The following is a 19,643-nucleotide window of genomic DNA, read 5'->3' on the forward strand; positions in this document are numbered from 1 at the left end:
GGACAAAGCCTCTAGAGACTATACATGTGACTCACTGGCATTTCTGAGAGAGAAGAAGAGAGAGTAAGCAACTTGGAAAACATATTTGAGGATACAATCCACAACAATTTTCCCAATTTTGCTAAAGAAGTTGATATGTAAGTTCAAGAAATCAGAGAACCTCTGTGAGACATTATACAAGGTGACCTTCCTCAAGACACATAATCAACAGAATTTTCAAAGTCAACATGAAAAGAAATCTTACAGGCAACTATAGAAAAGGGTCATATCACTTACAAAGGGAACCTCATCAGGTGAACAGCGGACTTTTCAGCAGAAATGTTACAAGCCAGAATAGACCTGGAGGCCTATTTTTAGCATTCTTGAATAAAAGAAATTCCAACCAAGTATTTTGTATCTCGCCAAACTAATTTTCATAACAGGAGAAAGACAATTTTTTCCAAACAAGCAATCATTAAGAAAATTCATTACCACTAGACCGGTTTACAAGAGACACTTAAAGGAGTTCTAAACGTGGAAATAAAAGAATAATACTTGCTACCACAAAAACACATAAGTACATGGTCCACAGGCCCTATAAAAAAAAACTACACAATTGAGACTACAAAGCATCAAACTAACAACATCGCAACAGGATCAAAATCTCACATATCAATATTAACCTTGAATGTAAATGGCCTAAACACCCCACTAAAAGGCATAGAGTGGCAAATTGGATTTACAAAAAAAGACCCAACCTTCCTCTGTCTTCAAGAGACACATATCATGGGTAACAACACCTATAGGCTCCTTGCTCCTGAATGACTTTTGGGATAGAAAAAGACCTATCAAATAAATGGGAAATGAAAAAGAGCAGGAGTGGCTATTATTGTATGAGATAAAACAGAATTTAAACTCACAACAGAAAAAAAGACATAAAAGAGGATTACACAATGATAAAGAGTTCATTTCAACAAAGAAGACATATTTGTCCTAAATACATATGCACTCAGCATTGGAGCACTCAGATTCATAAAACAGGTACTTCTAGACCTATGGAAAGACTTAAACAGCCAATAATAATAGGGAACCTCAACTACTCTACTAAGAGTGTTAGATCATCGAGGCAGAAGACTAACAAAGAAATTCTGGACTAAAATTCAATTCTTGACCAACTGGACCTAAAAGACATCTACAAGGTACTACCCAACAACCACAGAATATGCATTCTTCTCATGTGCACATGGAATATAGTCTAAGATCAACCACGTTCTTGGCCATAAAGCCAGTCTCAATAAATTTAAAAAAACTAAAATCATACCAGACATATTCTCTGACCACAGTGAAATAAAAATAGATATCAGTACCAAGAGGATTTCTCAAAACCACACAACTATATGAAAACTAAGCAACTTGCTTCTGAATGACTTTTGGGTAACCCAAAAAATTAATGAAATAAAAAAATTCTTTGAAATAAATGAAAAGAGAGACACAACATAGCAAAATCTCTGGGATGCAGCAAAAGCAGTGTTAAGAGGAAAGTTTATGGCACTAAATACCTGTATCGAGAAGTTAGAAAAATCTCAGATTAACAATCTAATATCACACTTAGAGGAACTAGAAAAACAAGAACAAACTAATCCCAAAGCTGGCAGAAGAAAATAAATTACTAAAATCAGAAGAGAGCTCATTGACATTGAGATGCCAAAATTCACAAGAAAGGATCAACAAAACAAAAAATTGGTTATTTGAAAGCAGAAATAAATAATGCCAATAGACTTCTAGCTGGATTAACAAAGAAAAAAAGAGAGACAATCCAAATGAGCACACCAACAACAATGGTGACATTACAACCAATCCCACCGAAACACAAAAGATCCTCAGAGAAAACTATGAATACATCTATCTATACAAACTAAAAAATCTAGAGGAAATAGTCTCCCAAGATTTAATCAGGAAGAAATTGAAACCCTGAACAGGCCAATAATGAATTCTGAAATAGAGCCAGTAACAAAAAATGTACCAACCAAAAAAAGCCCTATAGCAGACAAATTCACAACCAAATTTTACCGGATGTATAAAGAAGAGCTGGTACCAATCTTACCAAAACTATTCCAAAAAAATCAAGGAGAGGAGACTCCTGCCTAACTCATTCTACAAAACCAGCATCATTCTGATACCAAAATCTTGCAAAGACACAACAAACAAAGAAAACTCCAGGCCAATATCCTTGATGAACTTAGACCCAAAAATCCTTAACAACAACAACAAAAAAGAGCAAATGGAATCCAGCAGCACATCGATAAGTTAATTCATCCTATCAATTAGGATTTATTCCTGGGATGCAAGGTTGGGGTTGGTTCGACATACATGAATCAATAAATGTGACTCACCACATCAACAGAATTAAAAACAAAGACCATATGATCATCTCAATAGATGCCAAAAAAAAAAAAAAAAGCTTTTGATAAAATCCAACATCCCTTCATAACAAAAACTCTCATTTTAAAAAAAATCTTCAAATGCCTAACAAAAGCAGGCATTAAAGGAACATTCCTCAAAATAATGAGCAATTTATGAAAAACCTGTAGCCAACATCATACTAAAAGAGCAAAAACTGGAAGCATTTCCCTTGCAGAACTGGAACAAGACAAGGATCCTCACTCTCACCACTCCCATTCAGCATAGTACTGGAAGTCCTAGCTAGAGCAATCGGGTGAGAGAAAAAAACAAAACGGATCTAAATAGGAAAAGAATATGTAAAATTATATCTCTCCACTTAAGACAGAACTCGATACATAGAAAATTCTAAAGACTCTGTTGAAAGATTCCTAAGCATAATAAATGACTTCAGTAAAGTTTTAGGATACATATCAATGTACAAAATCTAGTAGCATTTCTGTACACTAGTAACATTCAAGCTGATAGCCAAATCAAGAATACAATCCCATTTACAATAGACAAAAATAAAATAAAATACCTAGCAATACATTTAACCAATGGTGTAAAATAGAGAACTACAAGGAGAACTACCACACACTGCTGAAAGAAATCATAGATGACACAATCGAATGAAAAAAATATTCCTTGCACATCGATTGGAAGAATCAATATTGTTTAAATAAAAATTAAAATGGCCATACTGCCCAAAACAATATACAGATTCAACATTATGCCTATCAAACCACCAACACCATTTTTTACAGAATTAGAAAAAACTAATCTAAAATTAATATAAAACCAAAAAAGAGCCCAAATAGCCAAAGCATCCTAAGCAAAAAGAACAAAGTTGGCATCACATTACCCAACTTCAGACATACCACATTACCCAATTTCAAACTATACTATAAGGCTACAGTAATCAAAACAGCATGGCACTGGTATAAAAACAGACATACACCAATGGAAGAGAATAGAGAACTCAGAAATAAAGCTGCACTCCTACAACCAACTGACTTTCAACAAAGCCAACAATAATAAGCAATAAGGAAAGGACTTCCTGTTTAATAAATGGTGCTGGGGTAGCTCGCTATCCATATGCAACAGAAAGAAACTAGATCTCCTACCTATCACCATATACAAAACTTAACTCATGATGGATTAAATACTTAAATGCAAGACGTCAAACTATAAAAATACTAGAACACCACCCAGGAAATAACCTTATAGACACTGGTCTTGGCAAATAACTTAGAACTAAGTCCACAAAAGCAATTGTAACAACAACAACAACAACAACAACAACAACAAAAATTAAGCCAGGTACAGTGGCTCACACTTTGGGTGTAATCCCAGCACTTTGGGTGTCCAAGATGGGTAGATTGCTTGAATCTAGAAGTTTGAGACAGCCTGGGCAACATAGTGAGACCCCCATCTCTACAAAAACATAGAAATTAGCCAGGCATCATGGTGCATATTCCCAACTACTCAGAAGGCCGAGATGGAAGGATTACCTGGGCCTAGGAAGGTCTGAGCTGCAGTGAGCCATGATCACGCCACTGCACTTCAGCCTGAGTGACAGAATGGGACTCTGTCTCAAAAACAAAATTGACAAGTGGGAGCTAATTAAACTAAAGAGCTTCTGCCCAGCAAGAGACACTATCAACAGGGTAAACAGACAACTGACAGAATGGGATAAAATATTAGTAGCAAACTATGCACCCAACAAAGGTCTAATATCCAGAATATATAAGGAACTTAACCAAACAAGTAAAAAACACATAACTCCATTAAAAGGTGGGCAAGATACTTCAAAAAGAAGATATACAAGTGGCCAAGAAACAAATGAAAAAAAAAAAATGCTTCACATCGTGCATCATCAGAGAAATGCAAATCAAAATCCCAAAGCAATACCATCTCACACCAGTGAGAGTGGTAATTATTAAAAAGTCAAAAAATAACAGATGTTGGTGAGTACACAGAGAAAAAGGACCTCTTTATGCTATTGGTAGGAATGTAAATGAGTTCAGTCACTGTGGAAAGCAGTTTGGAGATTTCTCAAAGAAGCAAAAACAGAACTACCGCTCAACCTAGCAATCCCATTGCTTGGTATATATCCAAAGAAAAAGAAATTGTTCTACCGAAAAGACACCTGCACTTGTATGTTTATTCCATCAGGATTCACAATAGCAAAGATATGAAATCAACCTAGGTGCCCATCAACAGTGGATTGGATAAAGAAACTGTGACACATATACACTAGGGAATACTATGCAGTCACAAAAAGAGAGAAATCATGTCCTTTGAAGCAACATGGATGTAGGTGGAGGCCATCATCCTAAGTTAATTGATACAGAAATAGAAAGCAAAACACTGCATATTTTTATCAGTGGGAGTTAAACATTGGGTACATACAGACATAAAGATGGGAACAATAGACACTGGGGACTATAAGAGGGGAGTGAGGATGGGGACAAGGGTTGAAAATCAACCTCTTGGGTACTCTGCTCACTATTTGGGTGACAGGTTCTACCTCAGTGGTTCTATCCCAAACCCTCACATCATGCAATATACTCTTGTAACAAGCCTTCACATGTGCCCTCTGAATCTAAAATAAAATTTGAAATTTAAAAGAATAAGATTGAAAAATATCCAAACACTATTTTCATTGTCTCGCATGTCATGCAAATCTTTGCCTAAAAAAGCTGCAAAGCCATCTCAACTTTCTTTGATTTGGCTAAGGAATTGTTATTTGAAGGATTATTATGAAACAAGTATTAATACCTCATTTAAAAAGACTCTCTGTATACATAAACATATGCCCATACATGCATATATATATACACACACATACAACAATGTAATCATGTTTTATGTTATTACAAAGGGTTAAAAACTGTCTCTTCTTTATCTTGTGTACTTTAAAGTAATATATTTTTATGTTTGGTTATAAATAAAAATTTTGACATGTCAGAATCAAATTGGTATGAAAATAGCCAATATTCAAAATGGCATACTGTACGTTAAGCTAATATATTTGCTTTTGTGGTTTGATATTTATGTACTACAAATTAGATAAAATGTGATAAATGAAAAAAGTAATATTAAGTCATTAGAATTGTTCTTTGAACATTTTAAATAGCAATTGGTTATTTATTTGCTCACTTCACAACCTGATTTTGAAAATAGGAACTGTAATTATAAACAGATTCATCTGATTATTTTGTGGAAAACAGACCAGAGTAGGGTAATAGCTGCAGATAAAAATGAGTTAGGAGGTTATGGTAGGTATCTAACTGAGAAGTAACAGTGGTTTGAATGAAGCAATTTAGTGGAGATGGTGAGTGGTGATGCCCTTATTAAAGAAAGGAAGGTAGACACAGGAGCAGATTTGGTGGGGTATAAAGTCAAATAAATAAGTCCAGGGCAAGAAAGAGCAGTCAGGGCTAGAGATGTAAATCTAGGACTTAACACCACATTCATGGTTTTTAAAACTATGGGATCAGATACAATTACCCGGAAAACTCAGAGAAAATGCATCCTGGGGGCTCTCCAACACCCAGACTTTAAGTGTGAGCGACTGGGCAGAGAAGGAGAAATCACAGAGTCAGGAGGAAACCCAGGAGAGTGTGGAAGCAGAAGAAGAAAGTGTTTTAAAAAGTGGAGCAGCTGACCATGGTAAATGCTGCTGAGAGAGAGTAAGGTGAGGAAAAGAATTCTAGAATGGAAGAGCAAGATACAGGTCTGTGGAAATGATAAAAAACTGTTTCATGAAGTAATGCAGATACAATTCCAGTTGGAGTGATTTAATGAGAGAATAGGAGAAAAGTGGAGTCAGTGCCTATAAACAATTCTTTTGAGTTTTAGCATGATGAAAGGGTTAATTGCACATTTTTAAAAAATAAATTTCAGGCAGCTATATTAAGGCATATTTACATGTAGGCAAGAGAGAGAGGGGATAATTGCAAGAGCAAAGTCTTTGAAGAGGCAGTGCTGATAGAGGTACTATGAACCTTGGAAAGGATGAGAACAACCCTTCCCTGTAACAGAAGAGGAAGTGGAGCACATGGGAACAAGCCACTGACTTTGGTGGGCTTCAGCTTCTTTGGAACAGAAGGCTACTGAAAAATGTGTCCTGTGGGTTAACCTCAATAATACTCCTAATTCTCCCAAGCTTACCCACATTGTTAGCACAGTTAAGCTTTCTTTAATACCAGGCTCTTAAAAAGAAGTATAAATGTGGAATGAAAGAACCAAAAAGAAAAGACAAAAATGGCATCATCCACCCAATTGAAATGCAAGGCCTGTTTATCCACTTCCTGACTACTGAGTGCACCCCAGATCTTAGGATCTGGGAGTGTTTCCCTCTGCTGAGATGCACTTTTAGTGGATGCAAAACCAACAGTTCCTCCTGGGCCATGACTCAGCAGAGTTATCCCATTAGTACCTTCTCTGGGAGGATGGAAGTGGCATAGTACAATATCATATGTTGAACTTTTCCTCTTTCTTTTACTTTTGCCCATTCAAGCAGAAGCAGCACTCGGTGGTACTTCTTTCCGTAGGCTACTTTATATCAGAAGTGGAGTGTTTTTTTCCTCATTGGCTCATTTATCTCAAAAACCTTGTCAGAAAGATGAGGGTTTATTTTAGGCCTAATTACTTTATTCTAAGTGAGAAGACAAGGTATATGAATAAAAACATAACTCAGATCATACTGAGCAAAAAAACATTATTTTGAATCATGATACATTTTGAGGCAGAATAATTCAGACTTCTGATGGCAGAAAAAAGACTTGACCTCTACTTTGTTTTAAGGTAGGGAAAAAAATCTGCTGATACATTTTTTTACCTTTTTATTTCAACCCTAAGATTAAAAAATTACAAATGGAAATTTATAAAATAGGCTCTACAAAAGATTATATAACCTACCTTTCTACCTTATATGATCATATATGATTAAGTAACAAAATCTATATGAAGGAATTTTGAAACTGTAAAATGCTATCTAACTGTGAGAACAAACAGCAGCATCTAAGTAGGTAAAATTAAAGTACACGAGAGTCAATAAATGGGTTTTGAGAACACAGGCAGGAAAGTACATGTATGATCATATTTTCTTATACATTTATTTATTTAATTGACAAATTACTTTAATTAATATACACAATAATTGTGTATATTTATGGGGTGCAATGTAATGCTTTGCTCTATGTATACATCATAAAAAGATGAAGTTAAACTAATTAACATATCCATCACCTTGCTGTGGTGATCACAGTTAATAATAATGTATTGCAGATTTTAAAACTGCTAATAGAATGGACTTCTAACATTCTCACCACATATATAATAATCTTTTATTTGAAGATTGGGAATCCAAGTAATGTTGGAAGTCAAAGCATAAAAGTACTTATTTGTGTATCTCAGGGGCAATGAGATTGCACAAAGGAAGAGAAATTCTTGAAGCCAGTGCTGCTGAAATTTTTATTTGCGCATGAATCACCTGAGAATCTTCTGAAGGTGCAGATTCTGATTCAATAAGTCTGGGATGGGACTTGAGATGCTGAATTTCCAACTCCCAGGTCCTACTCATGCTGCTGGTCTACAGACCACACTTTGAGTAGCAAGGCTCAACTCTATGGAGCTGACTAAGGAGAGAGCTGGCTGTCAGAAAAAGAAGACTAAATAATATACTCAGAGTGTCATGAAAGCTGGAGAGTGAAGGTGTTTATTGGAAAGAGAGATGTGAACAAGACTCACATGTCAAAGTCACAAACTGAGTTGAAAGGAGGGAAAGAAAACAAGATGTGTCAGGTGAGCTGGGGTGATAAAGCATCAGTAGCTGCATGATGTGTTTCTTGGGAAATTCATTTACAGCTCCAAAAAGAGGGAACCCTTTCAGGAAGGAGAAATCAGACAGTTGAAAGAAGAATCCAAAAAGCTTCACTCAGCAATTATTCTTTACCAACCAAATATTTAGCTATTCCTAGATTTTAAAAGAATCACATATTTCTCAATGGATAGACTATCATGAAAGATTCTTAGCACTTAATACTCAGACTGTGACTTACCAAAGTCCTCTTCCTCAGAGGGAGTATCTGCTGGTTTTTCTAGGAAAAAGCACAAAAGGCAAAAAAAAAAAAAAAAAAAAAAAAAAATTGTAGGGGTTGATGACTCTGAGGCTCTATACACATCTCTCCCTATCCTAAAAAATCTTAGTTTTTAGACTAATACACAGAATAACATAAGGCAGTTGGACAGGTTGAACTAATTATTTATACACAAAGCCACCAATAATAAGCATTTATTCTTAAGAAGTTACCAAAAAAATAATTCACGAAGGTGCGGGAGGTAAGAGGTTTGGGGATGATGAAATAAAGCTGTTAATTCTTCCATTTGCATCTATGACTTGTACAATGTAGATGATATGTAGAGACTTGAAAAATTCATTACCAAGAAATAAGGCATTTTGTTTACTCTCATTTTCTGTTCCTGCTTTAAACTTCAGAAGACATATTAGTCATGAAAACCTTCATATGCATTAAATACCTTCTATTACATGCAGAATAGCCAGTGTAGACTAGGGAAAAGAGATATATTTTGAATTCAGCGGTCCCACTTTAATCACACTACGTGTGGCCTTCAGCTTTAACAGAAACTCCCATGTGATAACTATGAATGACTCTATTCAATTTGGAAGGTACAAATTAGGTAATTTTGGGGAATGGGGAGGTGGCACGTGCCATAATGAACAATAACAGCATCCTAATGCTTCAAGTGTCACATATGTTAAACAAAAACACTAATGCTTTCTACGAACACCCCATTCTCTGGTGCTTTATCAGACTTGCCAACTCATTAATTAGAGCTATTGAATAGAATTCCCTCTATAGATTTCATGGGCAGAAATTAAAATGCTTGGTCTCCCCACTGATTTTTCATCAATCGGACTAACAGTAGCAAATCATTGAGAGTCAGAGTTGGGGTAAAGATTCCAGGGAAAGTGAACATTTGTAAATTGTGTTCCCTTGGGAAAAATAATAATAACGATAATTAAAATAGCAACCAACTTTTGAACACTTACTATGCACCAGGTGCCATGTTTCATTTATGTTATCTCATTTAATATTCAAAACCAGCCTTGCAGTAGTTACAATAATCAGTTCACTTCTAAAAATGAGAATACGAGGTTCCCAGAGGCAACGTGAACTTTTGGGTCTAATCTTTGTTTAAAGTCACACTGCTAGTAAGTAGGGAACCTGGAATTCACACTTAGGTCTGTGTGCCCCAGAGTCCATTTGTAATCAATACAACTACTAGCCTCCAGTAATATCAAATGTATAAGAAAAATAAAGATTACTCATAATGTTTTCAGGATATTGCCCACCACCACACAAACACCTTTGAAACCAGCAATGCTGACTCAACATTCATTAGGATGGTAAGCATTATTAGGGACATACAGGTTTCAGACTTACCATTTAAAAAGCTAAATGAAGTGCCCAAAATATCATAAAATGGCCATCTCTTGCTGATTTTATTAAAATAGTATGTACGTGCAAGGATTGGTGCCTGAGAAGTAGAATAAAATAAACAAAATGTCAAGATCTAATACAGACTACCTTTTTCCTGTTCCTAGGCCCTAAATGACTGACTTTGCCTTTAATGTCCCAAACACATTTTTAAAAAACAACAAAATTCTAGGTTCATAGTTATCTTAAAAGGTTACATGTCATAGCTTTTTGTATCATACACTTCTAATCACATTTTAGCTTATATAATAACAGCGGTCAGCCTCTGCCTCCAGCCCTCTATTCCAATTTTCTCCAGCCCCCTCAGCTACATAAACTAGTAAATTCCACCTGCAGACCCAGTCCCACTTGGAATCAGTGTTGGGTATGGCAGGAAGCATGTCAGTAATCTCAGTCCCTGCTGATGAGAGGAGAAGGGAACTGGTAGTTACTATAATGTAGGTGCTTCGCAGATATAGTTAAATCCTCTTGACAACCATATACTGTGTCATATACCCCATTTTACAGATGAGAAAACTGAAACTAGGATGGCGAAAATATTTGACCAACGTTATACCTTGTCATTGGTTAAGGAACAAACAAAGCAAAGAAAGAAAGCAGGATCTAGATGGTCTCCATCCCCCAGGCTAAATTCCATACAGTATAGTTTTGACTCCTCTTTCTCAATTTTGTATAATGAATCAAAAAAAAAAAAAAGTTCATATTTTGGCGTGATCAGTTTACAAGATGGTTGAGCCTGCTTTCTGTATCAGCTTATGTCTTTTTCAAAAGTTGTTTAGGAGAACATTCATATCTTATGTAGGCTGCCTTCTGGTGTCTGCATAAGATACCAAAGCCATTCTATTTTGTCCTTGGCAACAGCTGGGAAGACTGGAATCTAGTGTGAGAGAAGTTCTTGGACATGCACCCTGCCTGCTTATATCTAGTATAGTAAATTTAGAATGAAGTTTCAGACTAGGAGCCAAAAGAGTCATACTTTCAAGTTTTATTGCTGGGCCTTTTACCACACTTCATTCCCTTTCGTCTTTCTTGCTTGAAAGGTCTGTTCAGGGGAATGAGAACTGGTAGGAGATGGAGATGGAGGAGGGGGTAGCAATGAGTGCAACTCATTGGTGTGAGTCATGCTCCTGTTATGTCATCCTGAGACCTTATTAAAAAGAAGCAAGACCCTAGAGCCATAATCAAGCACAGCATCACTAACGATGGGTCAACCGGATGTTGTTTCTCCTGATGTGAGGCAATAGAGTTTGTACAGCATACCTAGCTAGCATGGATTCTGCCTCAAAATATCCAACAGGAGCCACCACCAATGATTTAGATTTGATCTAACCTACACATAGGAAATAAAGAAGATAAATAAACTAAATGAAATCACTGGAAAGGAACTAAACAAATCCAGAAAGTGAGATATTCTCCAGGGCAATAGGTCAGTGTCAGAGGCAAAAGGGAGGGTGCTAATCAGAAGAGACTTCAGGGACATAGTCACCAGATGCAAGGTCTGCCCCTGGATTAGACCCTGATTTGGACAGAATGTGGTACATACAGTGTTGGGGGACAATTAGGGCAATCTGAATATAGAATGAATATTAGCTAAATTTAACATTTGTTGTACTGGAAAGATGGAAACTCGTAACAGAAAAAAAGCAGGTAGCAAAAAGCATGTAAAAGCAAAATCTTATTATTGTAAAATAATTGAGGAAAGGATGGGGATATGAGAGTTGAAAAACAACGTATTAGGTACTTTGTTCACTATATTTGGGTGATGGGTTCCATAAAAGTCCAAACCCCAGCATTATGCAATATACTCACATAACAAACCTGCACATGTACCCCTGGATCTGTAATTTTATAAAACCTGCTCTTAGAGTAATAAAAATTATTTTAATTAAAAATAATTATTTTGAAATGGAAGTGCATGGGTCCTTCTCACAGAGTCTAATTTTTCGTACTCAGAATACATAACTGATGTAGGTAGAATCTTCAGGAATTAAACCCGAAGGTTACGCATTTTTAAGTATGACCTTTACTTCTATTCGTTCATTGAGCTTCAGGTGTCAGGGATGAGTCCCTGCACTCATTTAACATTTGAGTTGCTCTAGCATTCTTGTCACTGTCAACAGCTTTCCCTCACCCCCTGTGTTAGGCTCACCAGTGTGAAAGTCTGGGCTTCTGCTTTAGTTGCTTTGCCCAGGGCTCCATTCCCCTTTCCTGAGCCCACCTGCTTGGCTTTGGCCTGAGGTCCTACCTCGCTTCTGCCAGCCCCGAGGATTGAATCCCTCTTAGAACTCCAACTCTCTGACTTGACTATGTCTGTGAGTAGAGAGAAGGCTCAGAGCCATGATGTTGCCATTTATCTGAATTTCCAGCATCTTCTCATGGCAAGGACTGCCACTGCTGTGCCCTGCCTGCCAAATTGGATTCTTTTTGATCGCTGTTGTCTGTCCAAACTATGCCTGATCTTGGCATGCCTATTATACTGCAATGGACAAGACAACTGCTCTCATAAGGTGAGCCTCTGAAGCTGGCTTCATTTCCTACTCTGTCCTGGCTTCCATCCTCATTCTACTCACTGGCTTTTGCTATAGAGCCCTAAAGCCTGGAAGCCCAAGACAGAGCTGATGCCAAGCCTGCATCATTTGAGAAAGAGGCTGGTTATAAACTCACTACTTAGGGCAAGAAATGGAACCAGGGTAAGAGGATAACCATGTCCAGAAGCTTATTATTTCCTTCCTTTAATTTATTCACTCACTTAGCAAACATTCACTGACCTCTAACTGGATATCAAATACTATGCTGGGCACTGGAACTACATAGGTGAACAAGAGAATCTCTGTCCTCATGGAGTTTTTCATAATGCATCCGGATGATAGATCTTAGGCAAATCAGCATACCAATCATTATTTGCTTGCAAATATGACATGATAGGTGCTATGAAGAATAAATACAAGGTGTGAAGACAACATTTAATCTGGAATTTAAATAATGAGTTAGAGTTTGTATGATGGTTGGCAGCCTCAGCAAAGGGCAAGCATGGGCAGAGATCCTATGATGGTAAGGAGCTTGACAGCTATGAGGAACTGAAACAAGGCCAACATGTGGCTGGAGGACACTGGGCAAGGGGCTGTGGTGTGAGCTGGGGCTAGAAAAGTGGGATGGGAAGGAGAATAAACACATTTGACTGTCATATAGAAGACCCCAGCTGCTCCCCACCTAGATGCCCTTGTAAACATGTATACTGTAGCACTGAGGTTTGAGACAGACCTGAGGTTGCTGAGTATCACCTGTAACCTTCTGTGGTCTCAAAAAAAAAACTTACTGCTGAGTCCAAAAAGTAACAGTATTCTGGGCATCATGGATGGGCACTAGAAACAAAACAAAACTCATTATCCTTTGCATCAGTAACCTGTTTTACAATTCTAGCAGACAAAATTGCAAGCAAAATGTAGTGGAGTTAGAGACGGCCCAGAGAAGGGCAACCGAGAAAGGGCTAAAAAGTGTGACCCACACATGAAGCACCTCACCAAGAGAGAAGAAAGTTGATAGTTAAGATGACCAAAGTCTACAAAATCATAAAGCTATAGAATGGTTACAGGGGAGAGGAAGTTGAACACAACATTTTGGTAGTTAGAAATAGTGTGTGTGTGTGTTTTGAAATGTATAAGATTCGAAAACTCATAGCCTGAAAAAAATACATTTTGGCAGATGAGGTAATGTTCTGTTTTCTGTACAGTCACAGGGGAGTCCAAGAGGCCTGGCCCAATACTGCCTCTCACTCACTATGGTTTTGGGGCAAAGAAGGATCCTGAGTTTGTCTCCTCCTCTGTAAAATGGGATGGAGCTTTTTCACGGGGTTGTTTTAAGAAACAGATGACATTTGAAATGTTCACTACAAGAGATGGCTGGCAAGATGGCCCAACAGAAACAGCTTTGGTCTGTGGCTCCCAGCAAGATCAACGCAGAAGGCAGGTAATTTCTGCATTTCAAACTGAGGTACCCTGCTCATCTCAATGAGACTGGTTAGACAGTAGGTGTAGCCTACGGAGGATGAGCTGAAGCAGGGTGGGGCGTCACCACACCCAGGAAGCACAAGAGGTTGGGGAACTCCCTCCCCTACCCGAGAGAAGCCATGAGGGACTGTGCCATGAGGAATGGTGCATTCCGGCCCAAATAGTACACTTTTCCCATGGTGTTCACAACCCACAGATTAGGAGATTCCTTCAGGTGCCTACACCACCAGGGCCCTGGGTTTCAAGCAGAAAACTAGGCAGCTGTTGGGGCAGACACCCAGCTTACTTGCAAGAGTTTTTTTCATACCCCAGTGGCACCTGGAATGCCAGTAGGACAGAACCATTCACTCCCCTGGAAAGGGGGCTAAAGCCAGGGAGCCAAGTTGTCTAGCTTAGTGGATCCCAGCAAACGAAGATCCACTAGCTTGAAATTCTCACTGACAGCACAGCAGTCTGATGTCAACCTGGGACACTCGAGCTTGATGGAAGGAAGGATGTCCACCATTACTAAGGGTTCAGAAGGCGGTTTTCCCCTTACAGTGTAAACAAAGCTATGGAGAAGTTTGAACAGGGCGGAGCCCACCACAGCACTGCAAAGCCACTGTAGCTGGACTGCCTCTCTAGATTCCAACTCTCTGGGCAGGGCATCTCTGAAAGAAAAGCAGCAGCCCCAGTCAGGGGCTGAGAGATAAAATGCCCATCTCCCTGGGACAGCGCACCTGGGAGAAGAGGCAGCTGCGGGCGCAGCTTCAACAGACTTAAACGTTCCTGCCTGCTGACTCTGAAGGGAGCAGCAAATCTCCCAGCACAGCACTCAATCTCTGCTAAGGGACAGACTACTTGCTCAAGTGGGCCCCCCGACCCCCATGCCTCCTGACTGGGAGATATCTCCCAGCAGGGGTTGACAGACACCTAATAGAGAAGAGCTCCGGCTGGCATCTGGCAGGTGCCCCTCTGGGATGATACTTCCAGAGGAAGAAACAGGCACCAATCTTTGCTGTTCTGCAGCCTCCACTGGTGATACCCAGGCACACAGGGTCTGGAGTGGACCTCCAGCACACTCCAGCAGACCTGCAGCAGAGAGGCTTGACTGTTAGAAGGAAAACTTACAAACAGAAAAGAATAGAATTAACATCATCAGAAAGGATGCCCACACAAAAACCCATCCAAAGGTTGCCAACATCAAAGACCAAAGATACATAAATCCACAGAGGAAAAACCAGTACAAAAAGGCTGAAAATTACAAATGCCACAATGCCTCTTCTGCTCCACAGGATCACAACTCCTCACCAACAAGGGAACAAAACTGGAGAGAGATAAGTTTGACAAATTGACAGAAGTAGGCTTCAGAAGGTGGGTAATAACAAACTACTCCAAGCTAAAGCAGCATGTTCTAACCCAATGCAAGGGAACTAAGAATCTTGCAAAAAAGTAAGAGGAATTGCTAAATAGAGTAACAAGTTTAGAGAAGAATATAAATTACATGATGGAGCTAAAAAACACAGCATGAGAACTTCGTGAAGCATACACAAGTATCAATAGCTGAATTGATCAAGCAGAAGAAAGGATATTAGAGATTGAAAATCAACTTAATGAAATAAAGCATGAAGACAAGATTAGAGAAAAAAGAATGAAAAGGAATGAACAAAAGTCTCCAAGAAATATGGGACTATATGAAAAGACCAAACCTATGCTTGATTGGTGTATCTGAAGGTGACCAGGAGAATGGAACCAAGTTAGAAAACACTTTTCAGGATATTGTCCAGGAGAACATCCCCAACCTAGCAAGAAAGGTCAACATTCAAATTCAGGAAATACAGAACACCACAAAGATACTCCTCGAGGACAGCAACCCAAAGACACATAATCATCAGATTCACCAAGGTTAAAATGAAGGAAAAAATGTTAAGAGCAGCCAGAGCAAAAGGTCGGGTTACCACAAAGGGAAGCCCAGCGGACTGACAGCAGATCTCTCTGCAGAAACCTTACAGCGAGAAGAGAGTGAGAGCCAATATTCAACGTTCTTAAATAATTTTCAACCCAGAATTTCATATCCATTCAAACTAAGCTTCATAAGAAAAGGAGAAATAAAATCCTATACAGACAAGCAAATGCTGAGAAATTTTGTCACCACCAGGACTGCCTCACAAGAGCTCCTGAAGGAAGCACTAAATATGGAAAGGAAAAACCAGTACCAGCCACTGCAAAAACATACAAAATTGTAAAGACCACTGACACTATGAAGAAACTACATCAACTAACGGGCAAAATAAACAGCTAGCATCAAAATGACAGCATCAAATTCACACATAACAGTATTAACCTTAAATGTAAATGGGTTAAATGACCCAATGTAAAGACACAGGCTGGCAAATTGGATAAAGAGTCAAGACCCATCAGTGTGCTGTATTTAGGGGAACCATCTCACGTGCAAAGGCACACATAGGCTCAAAATAAAGGGATGGAGGAAGATTTATCAAGCAAATGGAAAGCAAAAAGAAGCAAGGGTTGCAATCCTAGTCTCTGATAAAACAGACTTTCAACCCACAAAGAATAAAAGAGACAAAGACGGGCATTACATACTGGTGTAAAGGGATCAATGCAACAAGAAGAGCTAACTATCCTAAATACATATGCAGCCAATACAGGAGCACCCAGATTCATAAAGTAAGTTCTTAGAGACTTACAAAGAGACTTAGACCCCCACACAATAATAGTGGGAGACTTTAACACCCCACTGTCAATATTAAACAGATCAACAAGACAGAAAATTAACAATGATATTCAGGACTTGAACTCAGCCCTGCACCAAATGGACCTAAAAGACATCTACAGAACTCTCCACCTAAAATCAACAGCATATACATTCTTCTAAGCACTACATTGCACTTATTCTAAATTGACCACATAATTGGAAGTAAATCACTCCTCAGCAAATGCAAAAGAATGGAAATCATAACAAACAGTCTCTCAGACCACAGTGCAATCAAAATAGAACTCAGGATTAAGAAACTCACTCAAAACCACACAACTACATGAAAACTGAACAACTTGCTCCTGAATGACTACGGGGTAAATAGCAAAATTAAGGCAGAAATAATAAAGTTTTTTGAAACCAATGAGAACAAAGACACAATGTACCAAAATCTGTGGAACACAGCTAAAGCTGTGTTTAGGGGGAAATTATTGCACCAAATGCCCACAGGAGAAAGCAGGAAAGATCTAAAATCAACATCCTAACATCACCATTAAAAGAACTAGAGAAGCAAGGGGAAACAAATTCAAAAGCTAGCAGAAGACAAGAAATAACTAAGATCTGAGCAGAACTGAAGGCGATAGAGACAAAAAAAAAAAAAAAAAAAAAACCCTTTAAAAAATCAGTGCATCCTGGAGCTGCTTTTTTGAAAAGATCAGCAAAATAGATAGACTGCTAGCTAGACTAATAAAGAAAAAAAAGAACAATTAAATAGATGCAATAAAAAATGATAGAGGGGATATCACCACCAATTCCACAGAAATACAAACCATCATTAGAGAATACTGTAAACACCTCCACACAAACTAGAAAATCGAGAAGAAATGGATAAATTCCTGAACACATACACTCTCCCAAGACTAAACCAGGAAGAAGTTAAGTCCCTGTATAGACCAATAACAAGTTCTTAAGTTGAGGCAATAATAGCCTACCAACCAAAAAAAGCCCAATACCAGATAGAGTCACAGCCAGATTCTACCAGCGGTACAAAGAGGAGCTAGTACCATTCCTTCTGAAACTATTCCGAATGATAGAAATAGAGGGAATCCTCTGTAACTTATTTTATGAGACCAGCATCATCCTGATACTAAAACCTGGCAGTGACACAACAAAAAAAGAAAATTTGAGGCCAGTATCCCTGATGAGCATCGATATGAAAATCCTCAATAAAATACTGGCAAACCAAATCCAGCAGCACATCAAAAAGCTTATCCAGCACGATCAAGTCAGCTTTATCCCTGGGATGCAAGGCTGGTTCAACATATGCAAATCAATAAACATAATCCATCACATAAATAGAACCAAAGACAAAAACCACATGATTATCTCAATAGATGCAGAAAAGGCTTTCAACAAAATTCAACAGCCCTTCATGCTAAAATCTCTCAGTAAACTCGGTATTGATGGAACATATCTCAAAATAAGAGCTATTTATGACAAACCCACAGGCAATATCATACTGAATGGGCAAAAGCTGGAAGCATTCCCTTTGAAAACCAGCACAAGACAAGGATGCCCTCTCTCACCACTCCTATTCAACATAGTGTTGGAAGTTCTGGCCAGGGCAATCAGACAAGAGAAAGAAATAAAGGGTATTCAAATAGGAAGAGAAGAAGTCAAATTGTCCCTGTTTGCAGATGATATGATTGTATATTTAGAAAACCCTATCGCCTCAGCCCAAAATCTCCTTCAGCTGATAAGCAACTTCAGCAAAATCTCAGGATACAAAATCAATGTGCAAAAATCACAAGCATTCTGATACACAAATAATAGACAAACAGAGAGCCCAATCGTGAGTGAACTCCAATTCACAATTGTTACTAAGAGAATAAAATAACTAGGAATCCAACTTACAAAGGATGTGAAGGACCTCTTCAAAGAGAACTACAAACCACTGCTCAAGGAAATAAGAGAGGACACAAACAAATGGAAAAACATTCATTCCATGCTCATGGATAGGAAGAATCAATATCATGAAAATGGCCATACTGCCCAAAGTAATTTATAAATTCAATACCATCCCCATCAAGCTAACATTGATTTTCTTCACAGAATTAGGAAAAACTAACTTAAATTTCATATGGAACCAAAAAAGAGCCCATAGAGCCAAGACAATCCTAAGCAAAAAGAACAAAGCTAGAGGCATCGGGCTACCTGACTTCAAACTATGCAACAAGGCTACAATAACCAAAACAGCACGGTCCTGGTACCAAAACAGAGATATAGACCAATGGAACAGAACAGAGTTCTCAGAAATAATGACACACATCTACAACCATCTGATCTTTGACAAACCTGACAAAAACAAGAAATGGGGAAAGGATTCCCTATTTAATAAATTGTGTTGAGAAAACTGGCTAGCCATATGCAGAAAAGTGAAATTTGACTCCTTCCTTATACCTTATACAAAAATTAACTCAAGATGGATTAAAGTCTTAAACGTAATATCTAAGACCATAAAAATCCTAGACGAAAACCTAGGCAATACCATTCAGGACATAGGCATGGGCAAAGCTAAAACACCAAAAGTAATGCCAACAAAAGCCAAAATTGACAAATGGGATCTAATTAAACTAAAGAGGTTCTGTACAGCAAAAGAAACTATCATCAGAGTGAATATGCAACCTACATGATGGGAGAAAATTTTTGCAATCTATCCATCTGACAAAGGGCTAATATCCAGAATCTACAAAGAACTTAAATAAATTTACAAGCAAAACAACAAATAACCACATCAAAAAGTGGGTGAAGGATATGAACAGACACTTCTCAAAAGAAGACATTTATACGGCCTACAAACATATGAAAAAAAGCTCATCATCACTGGTCATTAGAGAAATACAAATTAAAACCACAATGAGATACCATTTCACACCAGTTAGAATGGTGATCATTAAAAAGTCAGGAAACAACAGATGCTGGAGAGGATAT

The 19,643-nt window shown here is 38.1% G+C and overlaps 1 protein-coding gene across 1 annotated transcript in view; it reads right to left on the reverse strand.

Moving 5' to 3' along the window:
- The window catches only part of SLC44A5 (solute carrier family 44 member 5), a 406,025-nt gene that overhangs the window by 186,056 nt on the left and 200,326 nt on the right, over nt 1-19,643 (reverse strand). The window contains exon 3 of the mRNA XM_030942323.1: nt 8,490-8,528. Coding sequence (XP_030798183.1) covers nt 8,490-8,528 — 39 coding nt within the window. The remainder of the gene's footprint in view (nt 1-8,489; nt 8,529-19,643) is intronic.

Source organism: Rhinopithecus roxellana, chromosome 12, assembly GCF_007565055.1.
Source record: "Rhinopithecus roxellana isolate Shanxi Qingling chromosome 12, ASM756505v1, whole genome shotgun sequence".
Lineage (NCBI taxonomy): Eukaryota > Metazoa > Chordata > Mammalia > Primates > Cercopithecidae > Rhinopithecus > Rhinopithecus roxellana.